This window comes from Oncorhynchus kisutch, linkage group LG19, assembly GCF_002021735.2.
Source record: "Oncorhynchus kisutch isolate 150728-3 linkage group LG19, Okis_V2, whole genome shotgun sequence".
Classification (NCBI taxonomy): Eukaryota; Metazoa; Chordata; class Actinopteri; order Salmoniformes; family Salmonidae; genus Oncorhynchus; species Oncorhynchus kisutch.
The window spans coordinates 38,651,104-38,676,657 of NC_034192.2; the positions used below are offsets into that span (position 1 = coordinate 38,651,104).

The 25,554-nt window shown below is 41.1% G+C and overlaps 3 protein-coding genes across 5 annotated transcripts; 1 reads left to right on the forward strand and 2 right to left on the reverse strand.

Moving 5' to 3' along the window:
- Positions 1-8,370: 8,370 nt before the first annotated feature.
- On the reverse strand, positions 8,371-13,530 carry LOC109864806 (ADP-ribosylation factor-like protein 9). Its single transcript, XM_020452764.2, has 4 exons — positions 13,080-13,530; positions 10,516-10,684; positions 10,090-10,265; positions 8,371-9,766 (listed from the first exon to the last, which is right to left on the reverse strand). The coding sequence occupies exons 1-4, from the start codon at positions 13,299-13,301 to the stop codon at positions 9,587-9,589; spliced, it is 747 nt and encodes a 248-aa protein (XP_020308353.1). The 5' UTR covers positions 13,302-13,530; the 3' UTR covers positions 8,371-9,586.
- A 691-nt stretch (positions 13,531-14,221) lies between these two features.
- Positions 14,222-22,195, reverse strand: LOC109864807 (signal recognition particle subunit SRP72-like). 2 transcript variants are annotated; one of them, XM_020452767.2, is made up of 20 exons: positions 22,146-22,195; positions 21,021-21,192; positions 19,938-20,058; positions 19,665-19,788; positions 19,380-19,523; positions 19,134-19,245; positions 18,972-19,003; positions 18,718-18,842; positions 18,552-18,609; positions 18,283-18,414; positions 17,630-17,758; positions 17,450-17,522; positions 16,943-17,007; positions 16,743-16,838; positions 16,509-16,612; positions 16,305-16,382; positions 15,906-16,043; positions 15,768-15,805; positions 15,446-15,605; positions 14,222-15,265 (listed from the first exon to the last, which is right to left on the reverse strand). In XM_020452767.2, the coding sequence occupies exons 2-20, from the start codon at positions 21,118-21,120 to the stop codon at positions 15,073-15,075; spliced, it is 2,022 nt and encodes a 673-aa protein (XP_020308356.1). In that variant the 5' UTR covers positions 21,121-21,192; positions 22,146-22,195; the 3' UTR covers positions 14,222-15,072. The 2 variants fall into 2 exon arrangements, with proteins under 2 accessions (XP_020308356.1, XP_020308354.1); XM_020452765.2 differs by lacking the exon at positions 22,146-22,195 and having other exon boundaries at positions 21,021-21,391.
- LOC109864808 (leptin receptor overlapping transcript-like 1) lies at positions 21,131-25,417 on the forward strand. 2 transcript variants are annotated; one of them, XM_020452769.1, is made up of 5 exons: positions 21,343-21,481; positions 22,363-22,438; positions 22,588-22,774; positions 23,128-23,240; positions 24,634-25,417. In XM_020452769.1, coding segments are annotated over exons 1-5 (393 nt in total). In that variant the 5' UTR covers positions 21,343-21,465; the 3' UTR covers positions 24,635-25,417. The 2 variants fall into 2 exon arrangements, with proteins under 2 accessions (XP_020308357.1, XP_020308358.1); XM_020452768.2 differs by having other exon boundaries at positions 21,131-21,481; positions 23,128-25,417.
- Positions 25,418-25,554: the final 137 nt, after the last annotated feature.

Genomic DNA, 25,554 nt, shown 5'->3' on the forward strand with positions numbered 1-25,554 from the left:
TTTGCTTTTCGCAGGTGCCATTTTCCCTTGTCCGTTGTGCACCAACATGGACCTTGACGGAGAAGCGAGCACATAAAGATGGCATGTCTCTCAGAAGAATGTAGTCCTTATTAAGTCCCTTAGGAGCTGATAGAGGTTGAAGGCGTGAGGTCGCTGTAGCCTGCCGGCCTCCCCTTGACACCTGTTGAGAACGCATGTTTCAGAGAGTCCTTTCCAAGGATCTAGAAATCTTCTATGAAAGCATACCAGTTGTTTTACGTAGCATCTTTCCCCAAATGATCGAGAAGATGAACAATATTGAGGCGATGTTACACATTGCTGGGAAGCATCGTTCTAGGTCTAGGAGCTGAACTGTTTCCCAGCATGTTGTCTGGGTGTCAGTAAAGGCGATGTGCTCACTAGCCAAATGGAGTCTTCTGGACATTTGACTGTCCCTCAACTTGGTTAGCAAGAGCTGGTCCAGCCTAGAAGTGGTCTGGCCAGTTTTGTCAGCACAGGAAATGTATGTCTCCACTTTCTTCAACAAGAAAAGGGTACACCCAAAGAACCCTTTTAGGTTCTAGATAACACCTTGTTTTCTAAGAGTGTACCTTTCATTCTAGGCACTTACTGTACCTCTGTTGCTTTTGATGTTGAGGTGGTTCCCTTTGGGATTAGCTAGCTGTAGTAGATGTGGAGTGGTCTCAGCAGTGTTCACTCTGGGGTCTATGTGCCAGATAGGGCAGATGTACTCATACCACAAAGTGTGAGGAGGCCTGTGGAACCACAGAGATTCTAATATTCCTATTTCTACATGCAGGATCACCGTTAAACATTATGAAGCATCAGGAACAACACAAACACCTCAACATTGCCCTCCACCCTGACCTCAAACATCTCCTCTTTTACGGCCATGCCCATTGGAGAGTGTGACACAGAATTATGAAAACAAACAGGCATATTTTTTTTCATATTTGATCTGGTGTGCAGGCTTGAGAATATTTTCTAGGAGGCTTGAGCCCAAATATGTGCTGTTGTGCTTCAAGAATGATAAAAATACTTATGTGGCTGTCTGTGAATGTCCCAGGGGCCTGAGCTTTGGACAATAACCCCTATTGTCTCACCATCGTTTCCTCACTCCCAGAGCCACAGCTCGCTACTGAAATAACATGTCAAAATATTGGCTTCCTAGTCCAAGAAGGAGGCAAATTTTAGACCTGGGCCAAGTGGCATGCTTGCGTATACTCTAGTATTTAACAACATGGACTGGGCATGTTTTGATCACATTTTCCACTTTACTCCATTTCCTGGAAGCTTCGGACCTGGTCTTTGGTGTTGCTAGGCGGACAATGCGCTCATTCTGGGCGGTCTTGGAGGAAGGACGTAGTGTCTTCTTGGAGGAGCTCATCACCCCCTCTTTCCTGCAGGAAAATATGAGCACTTACTGTCCATGTCTTTGGGCTAAAGGATGTCTCATCATGCCAGAGTGATAATACATAACCTCCTCTTTCAATGGACAAATGGAACGGTTAAATGCATCACTAATGATGCAAGTGTTTTAGAGGGGTGAATAGACAGATCTGACTCTGTTGACCCTGATCAACATGTCAGTAAAGAGTTTTATTGTTTATCGAGATATGGATTATGACACATTGTGAGGGTGACATGCCCACCTCTCTTGCCTACAGGCAGCACCCAGGGAACTAAATTCACTTTTTCTGTAATCTCATTTAGACTTAATAGTTTAGTCATAAACTGCACATTTGAAGAATATCAAATATTTGTCTCCAATTATCTAGTAGGTTTATGTGGTAGTCTGACGACTCACACTAAATTATTCCACTGCTCTGTCGTTCTGGCTACATACTTTAGTCTGAGACTGCCATCATTGAATTCATATGTGGTGACGAGGGGCACGAGGGGCGTTATACGAAACAAAGTCATCAGCGATTGGACCAATCACAATTAACTCACGTGGGTTCTGGCTCTAGCCAAACCCATTGACCAATCAGATGGCCACAAATGTGTTTGCATTTTGTGAAGGATTGGGGAGGTACTCAGATCCAGACTCATTGCAGAGATGAAACGAACGTCCATGGGCGTAGTGTAGCGTTTGTCCGGAGCAAGGAGTCTGGGTAGCCAGGCAACGTAATGTGGTGCAACTACAACCACTTGGAACACTTGAGAATAGTTTTTTTCTGCAGCACATTAAGACATGAATTCAATGAGCACAGAAACAATGATATCAGCTTGCCTGTGGCCACACTGGCCATTCAATCTCACTTACTGGCAATTGTTGCCTTTTCAATTCAATGAATGGCTTATTTAACAAGGCAGGGCTTCCTGAAAATAACTTTGATTGGATTATTGGTCTAATGTTCCTTACAGATTTAGCTTGATAGCTGATAAACAAAAAAGTAAGTAATCTAATACAGGTTCTGAACCTGACCAACAGATATCTCCTTAATTCGAATGGATGTACTGTATCTGGAGCAGTCACCTCCAATGAGGATGCAGGAAATTGGCAAATAGCCTGAACATCATTTTCAAGTTTCATGTTTTTTTAGTCGTATGTACTGGATACACATGGTATACAACATCCAACGAAATGATTACTTGCAGGTTCCTTCTGGACAATGCAGCAACAATAAGAAATAATCAATGATAAGAATACGAACATAAAGTAAATTGCTCAGTAGAATAGAATAAACATTTTAGCATAAGTATAATACAGGAAGGCACAATTTATAGTCCAGAATGTACACTTGTTTCGTGGAAGGGGGATTGGGGGGGCAAGTGTTTAAATTGTGCAGTATTTAGCAATCCTAACAGGAGTCTGGTAGCAGCAGTTGTAATGTGTGGTAGCATGAATGTGTGTGTGTGTGGATGTGTGTATGTCACTTTTCATTTAGGAGGAGTATTTCCTGCACTTGATAGGAGCTCAGAGCCAAATCTCCTGTATCTGATGCAAGCTTTTAGGACAGACCAATATTTAGACTTAGCAGACATTTTCACAATTGTGTAGTGACACTGCACAAACATATGGTAATGTATGGAGCACTTAAATGCTTTTCTTCTTACAACAGTTGGCTCATACTTTTGATGGAGTCATCAATAATGTTCAGCCTGGGTGTAATTAGTATACAATTCCCTTAGGTGTTTCTCCCATGCTGAGAAGTCTCTTTTGTGCTTAGCTAGGTATTGGCTTATTTCTGCTGGAACTGCTTCCAAATCAAATCAAATCAAATTTATTTATATAGCCCTTCGTACATCAGCTGATATCTCAAAGTGCTGTACAGAAACCCAGCCTAAAACCCCAAACAGCAAGCAATGCAGGTGGAGAAGCACGGTGGCTAGGAAAAACTCCCTAGAAAGGCCAATACCTAGGAAGAAACCTAGAGAGGAACCAGGCTATGTGGGGTGGCCAGTCCTCTTCTGGCTGTGCCGGGTGGAGATTATAACAGAACATGGTCAAGATGTTCAATGTTCATAAATGACCAGCATGGTCGAATAATAATAAGGCAGAACAGTTGAAACTAGAGCAGCAGCACAGTCAGGTGGAAGTTGAAACTGGAGCAGCAGCATGGCCAGGTAGACTGGGGACAGCAAGGAGTCATCATGTCAGGTAGTCCTGGGGCATGGTCCTAGGGCTCAGGTCAGTTGAAACTGGAACAGCAGCATGGCCAGGTGGACTGGGGACAGCAAGGAGTCATCATGTCAGGTAGTCCTGGGGCATGGTCCTAGGGCTCAGGTCCTCCGAGAGAGAGAAAGAAAGAGAGAAGGAGAGAATTAGAGAACGCACACTTAGATTCACACAGGACACCGAATAGGACAGGAGAAGTACTCCAGATATAACAAACTGACCCCAGCCCCCCGACACATAAACTACTGCAGCATAAATACTGGAGGCTGAGACAGGAGGGGTCAGGAGACACTGTGGCCCCATCCGAGGACACCCCCGGACAGGGCCAAACAGGAAGGATATAACCCCACCCACTTTGCCAAAGCACAGCCCCCACACCACTAGAGGGATATCTTCAACCACCAACTTACCATCCTGAGACAAGGCTGAGTATAGCCCACAAAGATCTCCTTTTTGAGTATCAGTGCTGTATTCCAGCGCTGAGTAAGACAGGGGCTCCACTCCTGGTTGCCCCGAGTAAGCATTGGATTAGATCAATGAGAAAATAGACTTTCAAGGTGTGAAATTCAATAGGGAAAATGGCTCAAACATGTTCACTATGAATGTTGATGTAACAAAATAGTATTTGGTTGAACTTTTTTCCACTGATAGTTTTATAAAAATACAATTTACAAGTCTATATCTAATGTCATGAGAATAAAAATATCTGCAAATACTGATACTCAAAAAGTAGCCTACTTACCAAGGTGTTGTGACCCCCAGTGTTTTGGACTCTTTGTTTTGTGCCAGTTCCAGGATCCTACAAGAATGTTTCAGTTCATTATCACCTGTTCCAATTTATCCTCACAATACAAAGAAAATCAATAACAACGTAGTAGTTATTGTACCTTGCTTTCAGTTTCATCAGGGAATTCTTTATGAATTCCCTGATGAAACTGAAAGCAAGGTACAATAACTAGATCAAGATCGGTATTAAAATCCTACAAAAGAGAAAATTGTTTGGAGAATACTATTAATTTGGGTTTATGCCCTTATGATTAAAAGAAAGGGAAATTCTCCATAACATAATGATCAGCATGCGCATTTGGACAACATGCCTCGTCAAACGTAGCTGTTTTTCCAGATACCTTGTTTGCCTGATGGAAAGGCTTTATAATGCACCAGGTTGAGTTCAACTGCTGGGTCACAATGGTCTGTGTTGTTGATATGACATTAGAAGTCACATGGCAGGACTGAATTATTCAATCAATCCCTATACCAGTCTGCTGTTCCCACATGCTTCAAGAGGGCCACCATTGTTCCTGTTCCCAAGAAAGCTAAGGTAACTGAGCTAAACGACTACCGCCCCGTAGCACTCACGTCCGTCATCATGAAGTGCTTTGAGAGACTAGTCAAGGACCATATCACCTCCACCCTACCTGACACCCTAGACCCACTCCAATTTGCTTACCGCCCAAATAGGTCCACAGACGATGCAATCTCAACCACACTGCACACCGCCCTAACCCATCTGGACAAGAGGAATACCTATGTGAGAATGCTGTTCATCGACTACAGCTCGGCATTCAACACCATAGTACCCTCCAAGCTCGTCATCAAGCTCGAGACCCTGGGTCTCGACCCCGCCCTGTGCAACTGGGTACTGGACTTCCTGACGGGCCGCCCCCAGGTGGTGAGGGTAGGCAACAACATCTCCACCCCGCTGATCCTCAACACTGGGGCCCCACAAGGGTGCGTTCTGAGCCCTCTCCTGTACTCCCTGTTCACCCACGACTGCGTGGCCACGCACGCCTCCAACTCAATCATCAAGTTTGCGGACGACACAACAGTGGTAGGCTTGATTACCAACAACGACGAGACGGCCTACAGGGTGGTGTCAGGAAAATAACCTCACACTCAACGTCAACAAAACTAAGGAGATGATTGTGGACTTCAGGAAACAGCAGAGGGAACACCCCCCTATCCACATCGATGGAAGAGTAGTGGAGAGGGTAGTAAGTTTTAAGTTCCTCGGCATACACATCACAGACAAACTGAATTGGTCCACTCACACAGACAGCATCGTGAAGAAGGCGCAGCAGCACCTCTTCAACCTCAGGAGGCTGAAGAAATTTGGCTTGTCACCAAAAGCACTCACAATTTTCTACAGATGCACAATCGAGAGCATCCTGGCGGGCTGTATCACCGCCTGGTACGGCAACTGCTCCGCCCACAACCGTAAGGCTCTCCAGAGGGTAGTGAGGTCTGCACAACACATCACCGGGGGCAAACTACCTGCCTTCCAGGACACCTACACCACCCGATGTTACAGGAAGGCCATAAATATCATCAAGGACAACAACCACCCGAGCCACTGCCTGTTCACCCCGCTATCATCCAGAAGGCGAGGTCAGTACAGGTGCATCAAAGCTGGGACCGAGAGACTGAAAAACAGCTTCTATCTCAAGGCCATCAGACTGTTAAACTGCCACCACTAACATTGAGTGGCTGCTGCCAACACACTGACTCAACTCCAGCCACTTTAATAATGGGAATTGATGGGAAATTATGTAAAATATATCACTAGCCACTTTAAACAATGCTACCTAATATAATGTTTACATACCCTACATTATTCATCTCATATGTATACGTATATACTGTACTCTATATCATCTACTGCATCCTTATGTAATACATGTATCACTAGCCACTTTAACTATGCTACTTTGTTTACATACTCATCTCATATGTATATACTGTACTCGATACCATCTACTGTATCTTGCCTATGCTGCTCTGTACCATCACTCATTCATATATCTTTATGTACATATTCTTTATCCCCTTACACTGTGTATAAGACAGTAGTTGTTTTTGGAATTGTTAGTTAGATTACTTGTTGGTTATTACTGCATTGTCGGAACTAGAAGCACAAGCATTTCGCTACACTCGCATTAACATCTGCTAACCATGTGTATGTGACAAAGAAAATTTTATTTTATTTGATTTGAAGTACAGTTGAAGTCGGAAGTTTACATACACCTTAGCCAAATATATTTAAACTCAGTTTTTCACAATTCCTGACATTTAATCGCAGTAAAAATTCCCTGTGTTAGGTCAGTTAGGATCACCACTTTATTTTATGAACATGAAATGTCAGAATAATAGTAGAGAATAATTTATTTCAGCATTTCCTCCTTTCATTACATTCCCAGTAGGTGAGAAGTTTACATATACTCAATTAGTATTTGGTAGCATTGCCTTTAAATTGTTTAACTTGGGTCAAACGTTTCGGGTAGCCTTCCACAAGCGTCCCACAATAAGCTGGGAGAATTTTGGCACATTCCTCCTGACAGAGCTGGTGTAACTGAGTCAGGCTTTTAGGCCTCCTTGCTCGCACATGCTTTTTCGGTTCTGCCCACAAATTTTCTATAGGGTGAGGTCAGGTCTTTGTGATGGCCACTCCAATACCTTGACTTTGTTGTCCTTAAGCCAATTTGCCACAACTTTGGAAGTATGCATGGGGTCATTGTCCATTTGGAAGAACAATTTGCGACCTAGCTTTAACTTCCTGACTGATGTCTGGAGATGGTGCTTCAATATATCCACATACTTTTCCTGCCTCATGATGCCATCTATTTTGTGAAGTGCACCAGTCCACCGTGCTTCACGGTTGGGATGGTGTTCTTCGACTTGCAAGCCTCCAGCTTTTTCCTCCAAACATAACGATGGTCATTATGGCCAAACAGTTAATTTTTTGTTTAATCAGACCAGAGGACATTTATCCAAAAGAACGATCTTTGTCCCCATGTGCAGTCGCAAACCATAGTCTGGCTTTTTTATGGTGGTTTTGGAGCAGTGGCTTCTTCCTTGCTGAGCAGCCTTTCAGGTTATGTCGATATAGGAGTCGTTTTACTGTGGATATAGATACTTTTGTACCCATTTCCTCCAGTGTCTTCACAAGGTCCTTTGCTGTTGTTCTGGGATTGAGTTGCACTTTTGCACCAAAGTATGTTCATCTCTAGGAGACAGAACGTGTCTCCATCCTGAACGGTATGATGGCTGCGTGGTCCCACGGTGTTTATACTTGCGTACCATTGTTTGTATAGATGAACATGGTATCTTCAGGCGTTTGAAAATTGCTCCCAAGGATTAATCAGACTTGTGGAGGACTACATTTTTTGGGGCTGATTTCTTTTGATTTTCCCATGATGTCAAGCAAAGAGGCACTGGGTTTGAAGGTAGGCCTTGAAATACATCCACAGGTACACCTCCAATTGACTCAAATGATGTTAATTAACCTATCAGAAGCTTCTAAAGCCATTACATTATTTTCTGGAATTTTCCAAGCTTTTTAAAAGGCAGTCAACTTAGTGTATGCAGTGTGATACAGTGAATTCTAAGTGAAATAATCTGTCTGTAAACAATTGTTGGTAAAATTACTTGTGTAATGCACATAGTAGATGTCCTAACCGACTTGCCAAAACTATAGTTTGTTAAAAAGAAAATTGTGGAGTGGTTGAATAACTAGTTTTAATGACTCCAACCTAAGTGTATGTAAACTTCCGACTTCAACTGTACTTGAGTGTGGCGGGTTGAAACCGGAGTGAGTCTATCTTCTCTCTCAAGACTTCCAATAAAGGATGTCAAATTCAATGTGATATGAGGTCAAAGAATGACTGAAGTATTTATGGTTAGCTGTATTTTAACTCCAAAAATAAGTTGTATGTCACCGTAAGCCTATATACAAAACTTTGAGCCACACACACATTTACAACAAGGGTTTTTATTTACATCACCAGGTGTGACAAAACAGAAAAATAGTTGCAAAAAATGAGTTTTTTGATGCTTAAATGACAGAAATGGTTTGGAGGTCTGTTGTAGTCATGGCATACAAATTAATTGTTCAGTAGTGCACTACAAACCTGCTTATTACTCAAGATTATATCAGTAGTTTTACCAGTGTTAAACATGAAAACGAGAAGCACTTTTTGTGCTTATATGTAGAGTTATTCCTGTAAAAGCTTCAATTAAGTCCAAGGCAAAACATTGTTAGCCAAATAAACATGCCTAGACACTTGAAAAATTGTACTTTGGCATTTTTAAAATGCTTCAAATAAATATGTGGATGGATTGCTTTGGTTACACAACAATCAAATTGGTTTTAAGAAAATATAACTATGTAGCAAGTTCCCCTTCAAGACGATATAGTCAATACTTAACTTTTATTATGCAAAATAACAAAAATAATTCTATGTACCTTGAAAGAGTCTTCAACATACTACCTAGCAGCACTGACTCTAAACATGTAACCTACATTGTGCTCTACAGTTGTAGATAGCACTAAGAGAAGATCTTTGATGACCACAAAGCATTATCAATTAAATCCCTATAGGTAAGGATGTTGAGACCATCCTTGAAATATTGTGTCTGAATGTGAAAAACAAGTAAATGATCATCAATTAATGAATGAATGTAATTGCCAGTAAATGAGTTTGACCATAAGCACGTTGTCAGCTTTTGGCTTCTCTGGAATCATCATTCTACAGATGTGAATGAGGCCTTTCACTATCATGGTGTCTGTCAATAGAGCTTGTAACTAGTGCTATCAAATCAAATGACGGCAAGCCAGAACAGGGGTAAAATTAAAGTAAGATATCCCCTCTCAGCCAGCGGGTCATTCATACAGATGTAGAATCTTAATTTGAGACAGTTTGCTACAGCAGGAAAATAATCCTGCAGCAACAGGAAATATGAATTATTATGTGGATTATAATTCTACATTTTTATTGGAAGTTGATATCTTTTTCATTATGGCAAATCAAGTCAAACATTTCAAGTGGAAATGACCAACTTTATAAGCCTTTTTAAAATGCAAATGCACTACAAATTTGCATTTCCTGCTCTGCAGGAAGATTCTCAGCAACAAAATAGTGATCAAATTAAGATCCTACATCTGTATCTGATGACTAGATGGTGAGTCTATCTACCATCCTGCACCATTTGAATGATCAGGTCCCGTGCGTCCTGCACAGCAGAGTTCACCTCCGTGTCCCCCTTCCTGACATGGGTGCCAATGAGGAAGAGCTTGCGCTGGTCCCCCACTTCCTCCAGGGACAGGGCTTCATGGAGCGTTGTGATACTGCAGGCCCCTTGGTTATCCTGGAGATGGAGGAATAACCGGAACAAACCAGAGGTAAGACACTGGAGCAGGTGCAGTATCTCATAGGGATGGAAAAAAAAGAGGCGACGAGGAAAGGAAATGCCCACAAGACTATTGAGATGCAACCCTTTGCCCTTTCTGAATTGTCTTCCCTCGATTCCTCATGTCCTTTCTGCTTATCTCGTTCTTAAAATGCATTGAAGGAGAAGTTCTAGGGTTACGCCCCTTTGCATTTTCAATGCGTTTTGAGAAGGAGGCCAGGAGAGAGGACGTGATGAATCAAGGAAAGACACTTGAGATGGGAGTCTTATGTCAGTCTCACCTGCTTGTTGGCTAGTACCACTAAGGGAAGGTAAAGGTCGGTTTCGAGTAGCTCGTGGAGATGCTTCTTAGCCAAAGGGAACTGGGCGGCGTCTGAGGAGTCCACCACAAACACCAGCACCATAGCCTTGCACATGTACCTCTTCCAATAGGGCTGCAGGTTCTCTGTGCCGCCAACTGCAAAATATGCCATGTTTTTTAAATTTAATTTCTTCACCACAAGGTATCATAGAAGTCATTTTTGTACATTTGTGAAACAAGAAAATACTATGAATGCATATTGAGTGATGAATTCATTTGACATTTTTCATATTTAACAGTTTGAATTAAGGTCTCCACTAATGAGACCCATTTCTTCTTATCATGGTCATCCAGATAATTAACAGTTTCTGTACTCTCATCATTGTTATGTGCAGGTTGCATTCACTTTCTAGGAACTCGATCTGCAGGTCCTCCCTATTGATGGACACAGCGTTAAAGCCCTGTGTTGGGGTCACATCCTGCTCCAGACTCCCCGTGGCAAAGCAGTGCAGTAGGCTGGTCTTCCCTGCCCCTTCAAGGCCGAGCACCAGGACTTGCTTTCCTGTGGGCTTCACCTAGGAGGACACGTAATAACAAAGAGACATCAGATGTAACCATCCAGATGTATAGAGATCACAATGTTGTATCTGTCCCATTATGGCATCAATGAGAGCATGAGAGCACGGGAAGTGCCATTGAGACCATCTCCATTTTGAAGTAGTCGATTTTCTTCTTATTCTGCCACCAGGAGTGTGTTGTTTGAACAGGTATAAAGCCAAGGTTGGCAATTTACTGCTACCATACTTGCTCACAAGTATAATTGAGTTATTCCTTCCTTAAGCCATTGGAAGTCCCACCAAGTTGACTACTTCAAAACGGCGAAATGCCTCAATGGCGATGTCCATTGTAAAACATGCTTTTGGGCACTAGAATCATCTATACATCTCTATGGCTGCTAACCCATAAGCAAAGATAAAGTATATAAAAGGCAAAAATGTCACTCATGTGGAAGTATTATCTGCAAGTGCTGATCCAGAGTAATGAGTTAATGTTAATTAAAACCATGATACTGGGACATTCTAGAATCTTGAAAATGTCTACCCACACACTCACACTGACACTAACACACACAGCTGCTACCCTGTTTATTATATATCCTGATTGCCTAGTCACTTTTACCCCTACCTACATCCACATACTGTATTACCTCAACTACCTCGTACCCCTGCACATTGACTCGGTACTGGTACACTTTGTATATAGCCTCGTTATTGTTTATATTGTGTTCCTTTTTCCTTCAGCAAATATTTGTCTTACTTTTTAACTCTGCACTGTTGGGAATGTCATAAATAAGCATTTCACTATAAAGTCTACACCTGTTGTATTTGGTGCATGTGACCAATCAAATTTGATTTGATTGTGAATAGTGGAATAATTTAGGCCAAAAACAATCATGTTTCTTGCTTTATCTTTACTTCAGCCTTTTATAGCATAGGCCTACAGAAGTCAATGAGACTGAACTGAACTGTCACATCATGTGGTCAGTACAAGCTGCCTGAGAATAGACTATAGGGCCAGGTTACCAATGTATGATGATACAGTCTGGCAACATTATTATAATGTCAAGCTGACCAAGCGACAATAGTCGTTTCAGCCACTCCAGTGACTAATCTGTCACAGAAAAGAAGCTATATCGGAGTGCTTACTTATTACATATTTATAAACATTACGACAGACATATGACACTAATTTCACATTAGAAATGGTAAAGTTCTTTCAAATCTAGGGTTAGTGCAATTTTGGGACATTGAGGACGTCGCTACCTTAAACCCTAACCTTAAGTCCTATTTTTTTATTTTATTAACAACAAATCAATACAGGAAGTACATGGGGGGAACACAAGTATATATGAATAATACACAAAGAACAATTGGGCTAGGGGCGTGGCTATGGGGTACAATATCACATTACACACTGACCATAAGGGACATACATACACTTAGAATTATAACCGATTTTTTGTTAGTAGAGTAATTAATTGCCTTAAAATAAGAAAATGTGTTTTGTTTTGAAATGTACATTTGTGATTATGAAATTTGACCAAAAGAATAATGAAATGAATTACCTAAAATTGTTTCAACTTATTTCTATCATAGGTAAAGAATCCAAGCAGTACATCTCTCCACAATAGTGTAAGATCTTCATAAATGTGTTCAAATATAAATCTCCTGATGTCTTGCCACAGTTTCCTTACATGAATACAATGCCAAAAAAGATGCCACACCGTTTCTGGGTGGTCATTACAAAAGGCACAATTTGAGTTTGTTTTTCTTAAACTTCTTCATATAGTGGTTGGCAGGATAATATGTATGAATAATTTTAAAGGAAACTTCCTTTAGGTAAGTGTGTGGCAACTTTTTTCCAACAGATATTATCAATAAAACCGTTCCAATAAGGCATAACATAAGGTACAGGATACAACATCCTGCTAAAACAAGGTTCGTATCGCTCTGTTGTTGAATGGACCAAAAGAGATATACAAATCGTTCATACTGATGAGTCAACAGGGTTAATGGAAGGTCGTTTCCGAGGGTCAGGTCTCGACACGTTCCTGAATAATAAAGCAACACCCGAGGGAATGGCATCTTAAAACAATTTAAAAATCTTTAGGTGTTACAGGGATCTTGTAAAGTGATAAGAATTCATTATAACTAAGTAAAAAGCCCTCTGAACCTTAACTCCTACCCTTACCACAACCCTTAACGTTTAACGTTTCAACTTCAAATGGGCTAACGTCAGAATTGGGACGTCCCAAGAATCCCATTTAGACTTAACTAAAATCGAGACAATTTGCGGTGAGGTTATTTCCACTAGCAACCACAAACATCCGTCATGTAGGCGTGCCTCATAATCCCTGAGGTATCAAAAATAAATATTTTACAAGCACAAGATGAACAAAAAGTAGCCTACCTCTGTTACTACGACTGTTGGTGTTTGTTTTGCGCGTTCTGGTACTTTTTGTGCAGTTTCATTTCTAGTGTCCTTTTCTATTTTCTCGGGTTCTTGCTCTGGCTTTGGCTTCGCCTTCTTTGCCTTTACCCCCGAAGACACAAAAGTCCAGATGACATACCCAACTCCTCCGGTTACTGCGAGAGTAAAACCTACGACCGCAGCTTCTCTGACACCAGGCATGTTAGAAACAATTTTGCGAAATCTTGAAATACCTGCTTCACATGTCTTTATACATCGTGATAATGGTTATTATCTGGACGTTTGCATCCCCGGTCACAGCCTTGTTCTAATGTCTTTGGTTATCGTTACAACAAGTGGATTAGTCAAACTACCTCAACGCGATAGGGGATATCCGGGCGTTTAGGAGCACACAGGAAGGAAGTACCAGACAAGAAAAGATTATGATAGCAGGATCTAGAATATATGGAGATATATATATATGTAGTATAACACATTTAAAAAATCCAATATTCAACAATTTAGCCAGTTTTTGCTACATTACACACAAACTTGCTATCCTGTCCGCGGTGACTTAATCCCTTCATTATACAGTCAATGTTTAATTAATCCTCTCATTTCGGCTCATCAATTTGATTGACATGTAGAGAAACCACCCTATGCACACTTACTTTGCGCATAAAATGGTCATGGCTAGATGGGATACAGCTAATCTCAAATTTCCGTCAAAAAATGATTTTGTGTGGATTTCAGCCAAACCTAACTCTTTCCTTAAATGTAACCTAATTCTCATAACCTGCTACGAAAAGTCAATTCTGACAAACTATACTATCTAGTCAAAACTATTTAACATGTCTTGGCTGGGGAGTGGGGGAATGTAGCGTCACAATTTCAAATGTAAGACTGAAAAACGACTTCAATGACAGAATGTAAAGGAACAGAAAATGTGCAACACCAATGATGCATAATTGCATCCGAATGATCGATTCTGCTTTGCATTTCCATAGTAAATCCAGTAGGCGGCGCTTGATATTAAAGAGGGCACACTGCATACAATGCGGATGAGATGTTCCATGACCATAAATCCAGATAACAGACTTTCCAAAGCGAAATTTAAGTTAAAAAAACACAAGAAAGCAACATCAGTTTGTCAGTTGTTAAGGAAAACTATTTATTAAGACAACAATGGGACACACATTTTGGCAAAAATAGTTTGCTTCCATCATTGTAAACAGTTCCTAAAACACTGTCCTAATTATGTACTGCTGGCCAATAATTAAAAAGGTAGACTCAGCAAAATTATATTGCAACGAGCAGCACCACCGATAGAGATGAACAAGATGCAACACTTCGCTCTCACACAGTATCTGTGCACGGGTTCACTTCACGCTGTTACAGCGTCGTAGGTAAAGGACCAAAACAGCAGAGAAGTTGAGCAACGTGCTTCAACGCTCTTAGTTGTTGCAGAAATTGACCCACTTTGCTGTGTACTTTCTGCATCATATCGCTGAGTCTACGTTTAAAAACAGACTTTTTACTTTAAGCCGAAAACGATGCAGGGATTTAAAAATAAATATACTTTAACATACACAGCTTGCCTCTTAGGTTGAAAATAAGGTCAAGTGATTGAAATTGAGTGGGCAAGTCAAGGAAATTCATTCACGGTCAAGGAACCGTGTTCAAATACTCAGGCTCAGGGAAGATATGCATTACAAACTAGTAAGACCCCCCCTTGTCTACAACACAAACAAGGTCTCTTAGTTCACAGACATTTGTTTCTGCATCTTAAAAGAAAACCTAACCGTGAACGAAGCATTGGGGCCTTTTACTAAATGTATTGCAACTTATTCAACAACCAGAAATTGGATACCATTATTTGTTTGGTAAAAAATAAAAAATAAAATAAAAATGACAAAGCTCATGATTCTGTGAGTTCCGGGCCATGTGGTGGTGGTCACCAATCTGTTGCTCAATATCTGCAACGTTCTCCAGGCTACCAGCCACCCTTGCCTCCCTTTTTCTTCTTCTGAGGGGCCTTCTTGCGGGCCCCTGGCCCTGCTGTGGCAGGCTTCTGCTGTCGCGGAGGGACAATGTTGCTGGCAGCGGGGGCCGAGGTGGAGGCAGAGGCTTGGGCTGACCCTGGCCGGGGGGAGGTGGGGGGACTGTTGGCTGTCTTACTGGCATCCCTGGAAACACAGCAAAATGAAGTGATTACCAGCCAAATGCAACACACTGCATGAAAAAGGGTGCCAACTGAATGAATCTGGAGTCAGACAGATGTATTAAATGTTCAACTATTAGATTCATATACCTTTTTAGAGCTAATGAAAGTGACAAATGATAAGAGACAAGGATGCGTTACTCACAGGTCGGACGCGGCTCCTGACGTGGCCCCCTGCGTGCCTTTACCCACTTGTTCCTTCTTCTTGCCCTTCTTCCTGCCCCGGTAGTAGGTGCGCTCTCTCATGGGCAGCCATCTCTCCTGGTCAGGGTTCGCTGTTTGGTCGTAGTTCTTGGGCAATTTTCCTAAACAGAGGCGAGAGAAAAAGAGCAATTCCCCATCCAAATCAGAGATGTTGACTTTATAAACCTCTTAAGGATCTGCCCCTTTGCCCCCCAATTTTCACCGATCCCATGGACGTTGATAAGATATTCACATATGTTGCAAGTTGTGTTGTGAGGACATACCCTTCTTTTTCTTCCTCTTCTTTTTAACATCCCCCTGGCTGTGGAGAGATAATATTGACAGTGAAAGCCTATGTATAAAACAGATATTATGCAGCTTAATTAACACAGCCTTTAATTAAAAGCATTAGGTCTCCTTACCCTTGTTCTCTGGGAAGGTTGTCTCCCGGTACTTTAGCGGCCTTCTTTCTGACGTAGTTGGCGCCATGAGAGTTCTCCAGCTCATCTACGTCCATGTTAAACGACATGCTTTCAAGGGAAGGGAGGTGCTTGCTGAGGCTGAGACAAAGGACTAAGGACATAATAAAATATGCTTTTCCATTCACTAAACAGTTCTAGGCACTTTATGATATCCCTGGTAAAATTACTATGACTGTGAATGAGAACTGGACCAAATCAGAGGTAGCACAACTTTCAGAACTGCAATGTCTATGATAGTGGCAACAGCATGGACTGCTGGATCAATTGCAAGCATTCGTTCCAAATAAAGTTATTATTTATGTGTAGTTTCAAATACAGAGAGGAGAAAAAAAAGGATACGACTTGGCTTTATCTTGATCGACCAAAGAATAGGCAGAGATGAGTTGTGCCAAAGTGTGGATGTCATTGGTGTTTTGCCTGTGGAGCAAGGGGATGGATGAGTTGTTACTCTGAATACGACACGTAGAGCAAGCAGGACATACACCAGCATCACCACTGCAGAACAACAGTAGAAACAGAACAATCGTTAAGAGCATCACTCACTTCCACAGTTGTTCCAGGTCACTGATGGCTTCCTTTTTCCGTCCATACTTCAGCTTGAAATCGGCGGCCTCTCGTACGAGTGCCAGGTGAATAGAGGAACCAGGCTGGGATGGAGGAAGACAAAGTGGAATAGTGGACAATGCAGTGTTACTATAGAAACAAAGAGCAACACACACACTCCAGTATTTAAAAAAGTTACATTGACTTCTTTATAATGTGCTTGTTGACTAATACCTGTTCAGATTGGTAGTGCTGAATAGCTTGGCTGAAGACATCAATTGCGCTGTCGATGTCCTCTTCGTGGTTGTACATCGTTACCAGAGCTGAGATCTGTGAAACAATTTCAATTTGTTAGCAGGAGTGTTATGTAATGTTTGTTCAGAACATTTTTAATCTATGATTAGATGTAGAGTAATAGAAGTGTAACAACTAACCATCCCTTGTTTGTGCTTGAAATCGTCGATCGACCTCAAGATGTCACATGCTTTGGTAACGTGACCTTTGGAGAAGACACCAATGAAGGTTTATTTACTACTCGGTCAGGTGCTCAAACACCTGAATTCTGACAGAACAGGAGTCACTTGTTCATCAAATGACATGATAGCACAGCACTAGGTATCAATGAGTAAGTATACTGTTAAGCACTATTCTAATTTATCATCTTCAATATGCGGCAGGTAGCCTAGTGGTTAGAGCGTTGGGCCAGTAACCCAAAAGGTTGCTGGATCAAATCCCCGAGCTGACAAGGTAAAAATCTGCTGTTCTGCCCATGAACAAGGCAGTTGTTCCCTGTTGGCCTTCATTGTAAATAAGAATTTGTTCTTAACTGACTTGCCTAGTTAAAGAAAGGTTCAATTATAAAAAATATTAGGCCTATTTTCTGCTTGTTACTGAGCGAGCGAGCAAAAAAACAAAATTGGGATATGGAAAGACAACCTTACCTTGAGTCAAATAGAGTTGTGCCATTGTTAATTTGATACCAGATGCACTCTCTGGGTGCTGGTCTGCGAAACACTTTAAAACAGAAACACACACAGCTAGCATTATACATAGAAGAGCTTTCAATGGCTATTTATACATCAACTACACGTATTAGTTAGGCTCTGGTCAACAGGAAGTACCTGCAGCAGCTCCATGGCCTTGGAGTGTTGCTTCTCTCTGCACAGCTGAGCCACCTGGATCAGAACGGGCCGCGGGTGGCCTGGGTTCTGGGACTGGAGGCCTGACGACAGCTTTCTGCACTGGTCCGCCTGTGGGGTGCACGTAACAACTCAGCAATGACCGTTGAGATTTCCAGTCTAACCTGTTCACCATTCTCCCTGGTCTGTGACCAAAAGGCTCCTGAACGGCTTCAACCCCAAAGCCATAAGACTGCTGAACAGTTCATTAAACAGCTACCCGGACATTCTGCTTTTCACCCCCTACCTACATGTACTTCAATCAATCACCTAACCAAATCTATATGTACATATTACCTCAATCACCTGAACTACCTCGTACAATGACTCAGTACTCCTTGTATATAGCCATGTTATTTTATTTAGTTACTATTTTCTTTTGAAATATTTGTCAATTTTCGTACTTTTTAACTGCATTGTTGGGAAGGGACTCGTAAGTAAGCATTTCATGGTAAAGTCTACACTTTATATATTTAGCGCATGTGACAAATAACATTTGATTTGACATGAGTATGTAGTGAAATAGTCAAAATAAAGCTATGAATAAAGAGTGGAGGATAATTTTAACAATGAGTTAATGTATTCAAATCCGATACCTGGTTAGTGTACATAGCCAACAGGGCTTTGTTGAATTCGATGGCTTGCAGCTGTTTCTTGGCCAGCTTGTACTCGACACCGTCAGCATTTGTCAGTTTCACCTTCTTCTTAGAGTCAAACACATTTTGGTCCTGCAGGAGAAAAAGCATATGAGCAACAGCGTCAGCCCACATGGCTTCAACAATAAGAGAACAGTCAATAACAGCTCAGCCTGTTTCAATGTTTAGTAGTTCCTAGCAGTACGGGGAAGGTTGATGCGTGTATATACCTTGTTTATTGTAATGATGTTGTTAGCAGTCACAGCTAGAAGTCCCACATCCGATGGCCTAGGATTCAACAAAAAAGGATTACACTACTCTCTCGTCCTGTGCCTACAAAAGCACATACAATTGAATGTAATGGCTCAATTGATTCCACTTTGGAGTAACATTCACTTGAGCTTGATGACTTGGTTATAGAGCTGCAGCGCCACTTCTGTCCGACCCTGTAACTGCATAACGTAGGCCATCTGGGAGTGGATGACGGCCAGCTCTGACTCAATGTCCTCCTCAGTTATATCCTGCACAAACCAGACATGCAAATTACAATTCACAATTTGAAAAAAAAAAAAAAAGACATTTTTAAATCTGTAAGCTCAGCCATGACATTGTGAACGTTTTTATTTATTTCACAGGCATAGAGCACTCACCAAATCCTCAGACAAGGAAACACGACAAAGCTCTGAAAAAAATGACGCAAACAAAAATTGTCAACATTAACCATGAAAGGGCTGGACAAAACCTACCGCACAGCATTACGAATTAAGGCCATGTCTGTAGAATGCAGAATTGCAATTGTCTGTGGTCCTAACCTTCTGCTTCCTGTAGTTTGTTCATAGCCTCCGTGAGTTGGCCTTGACCAATTAGAGTACAGGCAGCGTTGTAGCTCAGCTCATATGTAGTCTCTGACAGGCCAAGATCATCCTGCAAAAACAGGGTGGAATTAAATGTATTATTCAGTGTTAAATTGAGACTCAGGGAAGATGGCTTCAATAACCAAGTGTCTCAGAAGATCAGTACGAATAGAAGTCTGTTCTAATTGGGTGCAGAAGACCCACCGGAGAAGCCTTCTCCCATGTGCTCATAGCAGCCACCACGGCTGAGAGGTTTGTCTTCCTCTCCTCTTCGTATTCATCTTGGGAGTTCCTGATCAGGTCCGTGTAGACAGCCTTGCACTCATCATAGCGCTCCATACGGTACAGCTATGGTGAGAACAAAGGGGAGGTCAGGGATCAGTACATTGGGCCAGTTTACTGTGGCTGGCAGGATCATCCACTGAAGGGTAGACAGGCAAGCAGTGCAAACAACATCTAATGTAATTTCTTATTTTCATAAAGTCTTACCACTTGACCATAGAGTTCTTTGAGCTTGTCTGTTTGTTCTGAAACACCTTCAATGGTCTTCAGAGCACTTTCAACTCTGTTCAACCGGTACTCACAGTAGGCCTTTTCAAACACAATGAGTTCACTGAGGTAGCACAAAGAAAGTGTTAAACATTGACCTAAGGGTACAGCCAGGAGTTTCTCAAACCAGACCAAGAATTTATAGATTTTGCATTGCTACAAGATTATCACTATATAACATTATGTTAAAGTCACAAGTCATAGTCAACATACCTGCCAAGTATTTTTGAATATGTGTTCATGACATTCAGTGCCTCTTTGAAGCTACCATTTTGCAGCAGGCAAACAATTTTACAGTGAAGGGCTGTCACATCTTCCTTGACTTCATGCAAAACTGTGGAAGAAATTAATAATTGAGATTAAAAGGGGCAAACTGCAGTTAACAGTAACAAAGCATACACCCCACCACTGTTTTAGTAGAGTTTAATGATGGGGCTGGAGAAATGTAACCTGTCAAATTCATAGACAGAGCTACAAATGCTAGTACTCACCATCCATGAGATAAAAATGATCATTTCAACCATGTTGAGGTTATATATGGTACAACGTTGGTTTACAATTACATTGTTGACAAACATTGGAGTAAAACAAGCTTATATTGTGGGTTCTGATGATGTATGACAGTTGAGCTTAGTTCATAGTTTGAGGCATGTATACGTTCTAGTCAAGAATCACTGAGTGTATATAATTAATCTAAAAGTATTTATAAAAAATAAATAAATAAAAGTGATGTAGCAATCGCAGATTGGCCCTTAGTGTAATTACATGCAAAATAATTTTCCTTCAGGTCAGTCACCACCAACGATAACTTAATCAAATCTCAATTTACGGTGTGCAATAGAGAACTCAATAATGTTCCAATGAAAGTGCAAATCTGTGAATCACACTTCCCAGCAGATACAAGGCTGCTAGCTACAGGATAGCTAGAGTAAAACAGTGTAGTTGCTAGCTAGCCAGCTAACTAGCCAGCCAGCTAATTGGGACACGTCACTGTGTTTACAACTCAGATGTGACTGACAATATTGAAATATTATCCCTAGAGTAAAAATATGCTATTACTGTTCTCAATAAAAATCTACACTATGTTCCGATCATTAGGGGAAAATTGTAATTGAACAAAAACTACCTAATTAGTGATTAGCTTGATTATAGCTGCATATTTATTTTTTAGCTAAGAGTTGTAACTTAACGTTAGCTCGCTAGCCAGCTGGATAGTAATCATTCAGCCCTCAAACAACACAGAGCATCTATTCAGATTTGACAGCTACAAACACGTGAACAAGAGTAAAACCCTACTTTTGTTGACAGCTTTGATGGCCCGAGTAAAATCTCCATTCTGTCCACAACGATTCACTTCTGTCCACAGCGAAGCAACTGTGCCTCCTCCACTCGCCATCTTTCACTCCATGCAGACTGCCAGCGGAGGCACAATTATGTTTCTTCCGGATTGATAGAATCACAAAACCGGCTAAATAAAAAAAGTGAAGAACCCGCATGCATTTAAAAAGACAAACATCATAATTAGCAAACGTATTTAGATACAGGGTGGGTTTCAGCATACACATTGATTAGTCAGATGATCTATTTTATGTTCTTCTGACTGATGGGATTCCGCGCATGCGTGTTGCTAAATACAGACACAGCTCTGTGGGTGAAATCGAATTCACGGACTGTTTGATGCAGTACTAGTTAAGGGTGTATTGTTGTCGTGGACTGTGTGACGAGTTTATGTCCTGCAGAAATGGCCGGGATTAAAGGTGAGGAAGTTGCTGTCTTACTTTTAAATAATACATTAATTGGATTACAACAAATGTAGTCAATCACACATAGCGAGCCAACTAGCTATGCTTTGACATGGTGTGCTGCTACCTAACACTGCCTGAGTGCTAGCCAGTTAAGCTAACTCCCTTAGCTAGCCAACTAATTTGATGTCGGCTTGATTATCTACTAGCTATGTAACGTTAGATAAATAACTAGCTAATTATATAACGTTAACTAGGCACTGTAGCTAGCTAGCTAATAACTTGATTGGTGTTCTAGTTAGTAACGCTTTAGCTAGCTACAGTTAACGTTAGGTAGCTAGATTAGCACCTGGCTAGTTGTGGTATTGATGATGGGCCATTTAACTAGCTCATGATGCAATTACGAATCGATATAATACACGTTAGAAACTAGCCTTGTCCTGCCAAACCTAATGTTGTATTGTTATGGCTAGGCAATTACGACAAGCTAAATTAGCTAACGTTAGACCTCGCTAACAAGTGCGTTGTCTCAAACCTCCTTTATCTAGTTAACCATCTAGCTAGCTAAGTCATCATGACATGCAGAAGTTTACAAATCAATGTTCTAACTAGTTAAATTAATGCTAGCAACTTTCTAAAAAACATCTATGATAGCTGAAAATACTCTGCATTCCCTCACCCAATCCATCCCAGCCAGGCCCTGAATGTGAAATCATCTGATTTGTCACATGATTATTTCCTCGTTGGAGCTACAGCATTAGGGTCATGGTCAGATGATCAATTATGACCTACGGAATTAGTATTACATGAACACACACACACACACACACACACACACACACACACACACACACACACACACACAGTTGCTTAGTTTATTTCCCTCTCCTTTCTAGCTCTGATCAGCCTGTCCTTTGGTGGGGCTATTGGCCTCATGTTCCTGATGCTAGGATGTGCTCTTCCAGTGTATGAGTAAGTATCTCCATCATATTCACGTTTCATGCGTTAATGTCAAGTGCACAAGTACTTTATAATGCCTTTCTTGCAAGGTTTTATAATATGATGCTGCCCACATCAAGTATTTTCCAAGTCATAACTGACTGGAACTTCTCTCTTCACAGTAAATACTGGCCCTTGTTCCTCCTCTTCTTCTACATCCTCGCCCCAATCCCTTACTGCATCTCCCGGAGAATTATTGATGACACAGACTCGGCCAGCAACGCCTGCAAAGAGCTGGCATTATTTCTCACAACGGGCATAGTGGTTTCAGCCTTTGGCCTGCCCATAATTTTTGCAAGAGCTGATGTTGTAAGTATACATCTTGGTGATTTTACTTGTGTAGGCTAAGGGGTGTTCGACAACACTTTGTCCTCATACCTGTGCAGTAACAACATTGCGTTAGCTTTGTTGTTACAAGTAATTGCTTTCTAAATTGCATACATTTTTGTTGTTACACAAATGGAATAAGGACCATTCCTTATAGGACTGTTGGGCCACATCTTATAGGCTACCATTTGTGTAATAACAAGAAATGCTCAAATCCGTTACTAAACAACACTTAAAAAAGGGCTGTGTTTTGCTCAGTCCAAACAGATTGAAAGTATGCAATGCAGAATTTTGTAACATATGTTGACTGAATTATTTATGTTTGTTGTTTACAGATTGCCTGGGGAGCATGTGCGCTTGTGTTAACAGGCAATGTAGTCATCTTCGCAACCATTCTGGGATTCTTTTTGGTCTTCGGCACAAACGACGACTTTAGTTGGCAGCAGTGGTAAAATTGGGGTGTGGGGGGGGGCTACGTCAGAATTGTTTATTACTAGCATTGTTATTATTATTGTAATGATTACAATTATTGTTTGTTGTTATTTATATGACTGCCCGTCCATTGACACACGAAACCAGTGCAATAATCTGTTTTAACTGTCATGTGGAATGTCAGACTGACTTCAGGTGGATGTGCTGACTTTCATTTAGACTTATTTTTTGCTCCATGTTTGTGAGTCTTCTCCCTTCATGTACTGTACAGGCTTATTTTTTGAGTGTTGCGATAAAATATTGTTGAGATCATAAATGCCCATCTAATCTGTGCAAATGCAAAAATGTCCACCTGGACTCAGATTGACCTTTGGAAGGGGTCTTTGGCCATCGATGTGGGATTTTTTTTCCATTGTCTGAAGGTTGGAAGCTTTTTTTCCTGTGACAAAGATATCTTACTGATAAAAGATATGTAACTTTGGGAGTGTGGGTGTATAGTAGTGTGCTGGTCAGTTTCGAGAGGATAGTCTCCCCCTCCAAGTGCTGACATGAAGCTGAAGCACAGGATATTTTGCATGGAGTAAAGGTTGTTTTTGAGGAGCACATTGAAAGCTGAACGCCTGTGAGTTTCTCTCAGCTTGAAACCATTCAATATGAAGGTAGATACAGCATATATTGATATAATGCATTATCCAATGCACTGTCCCCCATTGCAGTGATCAAATTCGAATGACTCAGCTATTCACCGACATTCATTTGATACAGGCCTCTTGTGTTTGGTTGTTTAGCGTAGCGTAGCATATTCTGACCCTTTTGAAAATTGTCTAGAAGTCATTGTAACCCTGTGTCATCTTTTCTCTTTGGAATAGAGTCATCAAAAACCTTGGTCAGACAGCCCAGGATTAAGGCTAGCCGGCGTGAAATGTGGCCAACTTAAGATCTAGGCTACTTATAACCCGGGTCACTAATACCGCTAGCCCTAGATATACCAGGTATCCAAGAGACCAATTGGTTTCAATACCAGTAATTGGAAACCAAGGCTGCACTGTAGTTATATTTCACAAATAAATGTGGATGAACCCTAGTTTTTACCAAGGCATATCATGTTTTGTTCTATATTTAGTACATCCACACTAAGATGTTCTCCCGTACTCTCCCTGAAGGAAATGAATTCGCCGTATAGGTCTGAACTACTTTTAATGTGGTCATTGTATACTTGCATTGGGTGTGCTGATATCATACATTCACTCAGTGTAGTTTGCTGTTACTTAAAGGTGTCAGAGAACTGTGTCCTGAGCTTTGAAGTGTGCTGTTGCAAGGTATTAAGCATCCATCACCCCGTGTGCACTGGCCTGTTTAGCTGGGTGGAAAGGTTGCGTGTTTAAGATCTCTTTGTTTTTATTTTACAGATGGAGCCGTTATCTTTGAAAAGTGGTCTCTGGAAGAGCCCCCCCCCCCCCAAAAAAAAGACTGAAATCCATCTAAAAAAAATCCAGATGTAATCGGAAGCACCGATTCATCCGGTATCTCTTTCTGTCCCACTCAGATTGTGAGTAAGTTTGTCAACTTCTTATTTCCAGTCTTCCAGAGACCACAACCTCCATGAAGATAGTGATCATAATGAAAACCCTTTGGCACCTTTTGTGAGTTTAGCTGAACTTTTTAAATAATCATTGTTACCTTGATTATCAAAGGTAATGTTACATACAACAAATGGCTTTTGGTGTTTTTGTTATCCTTTTATGTAAGTAAAGTTTTAACTTTCCATACATCAAAACAAATGATCAAATATACATTTGTGCCTACAGCAATGCACTGATGGCATATCTACAGTTTTTGGACATCCAGGTTAGGCTATTTATAGCATTTTGAACCACAATTGAAGTATTAGACTGAGTATTGCTTAGTGAAAGTTTGAGAAATGTACAAAGACTTTCAATACCATTCTATCAAACAAATGAACACACACAAACTGCATAATCAGGTCATTCCAGTCATGGGATGGGTTTGTCACTGATCTCTTTTGTGAAAGATGTGTTGTTTCACACAACGGGAAGAATATTTTATTTATTGGTATTAGAGGACGCTTTGTGTAGATGACCAATTGCCACTTTCTATCTACAACTGTTGTTTTTGAAGGCAGAGGTCAGCATGGGGGTTTTCTTTTCTAAATAAAAGCCTTTTTTGAACATCCTCTCATTGAATGAATTATGCATAAAATTCCTACAATATCAACACTTCCTAGTTGCATTTGGTATGAGATGTTTGAAGAGACTAAATTATTGGGTTCTAACTTGACTACGAAACCTTCAGATCTCGCAACAGGATCA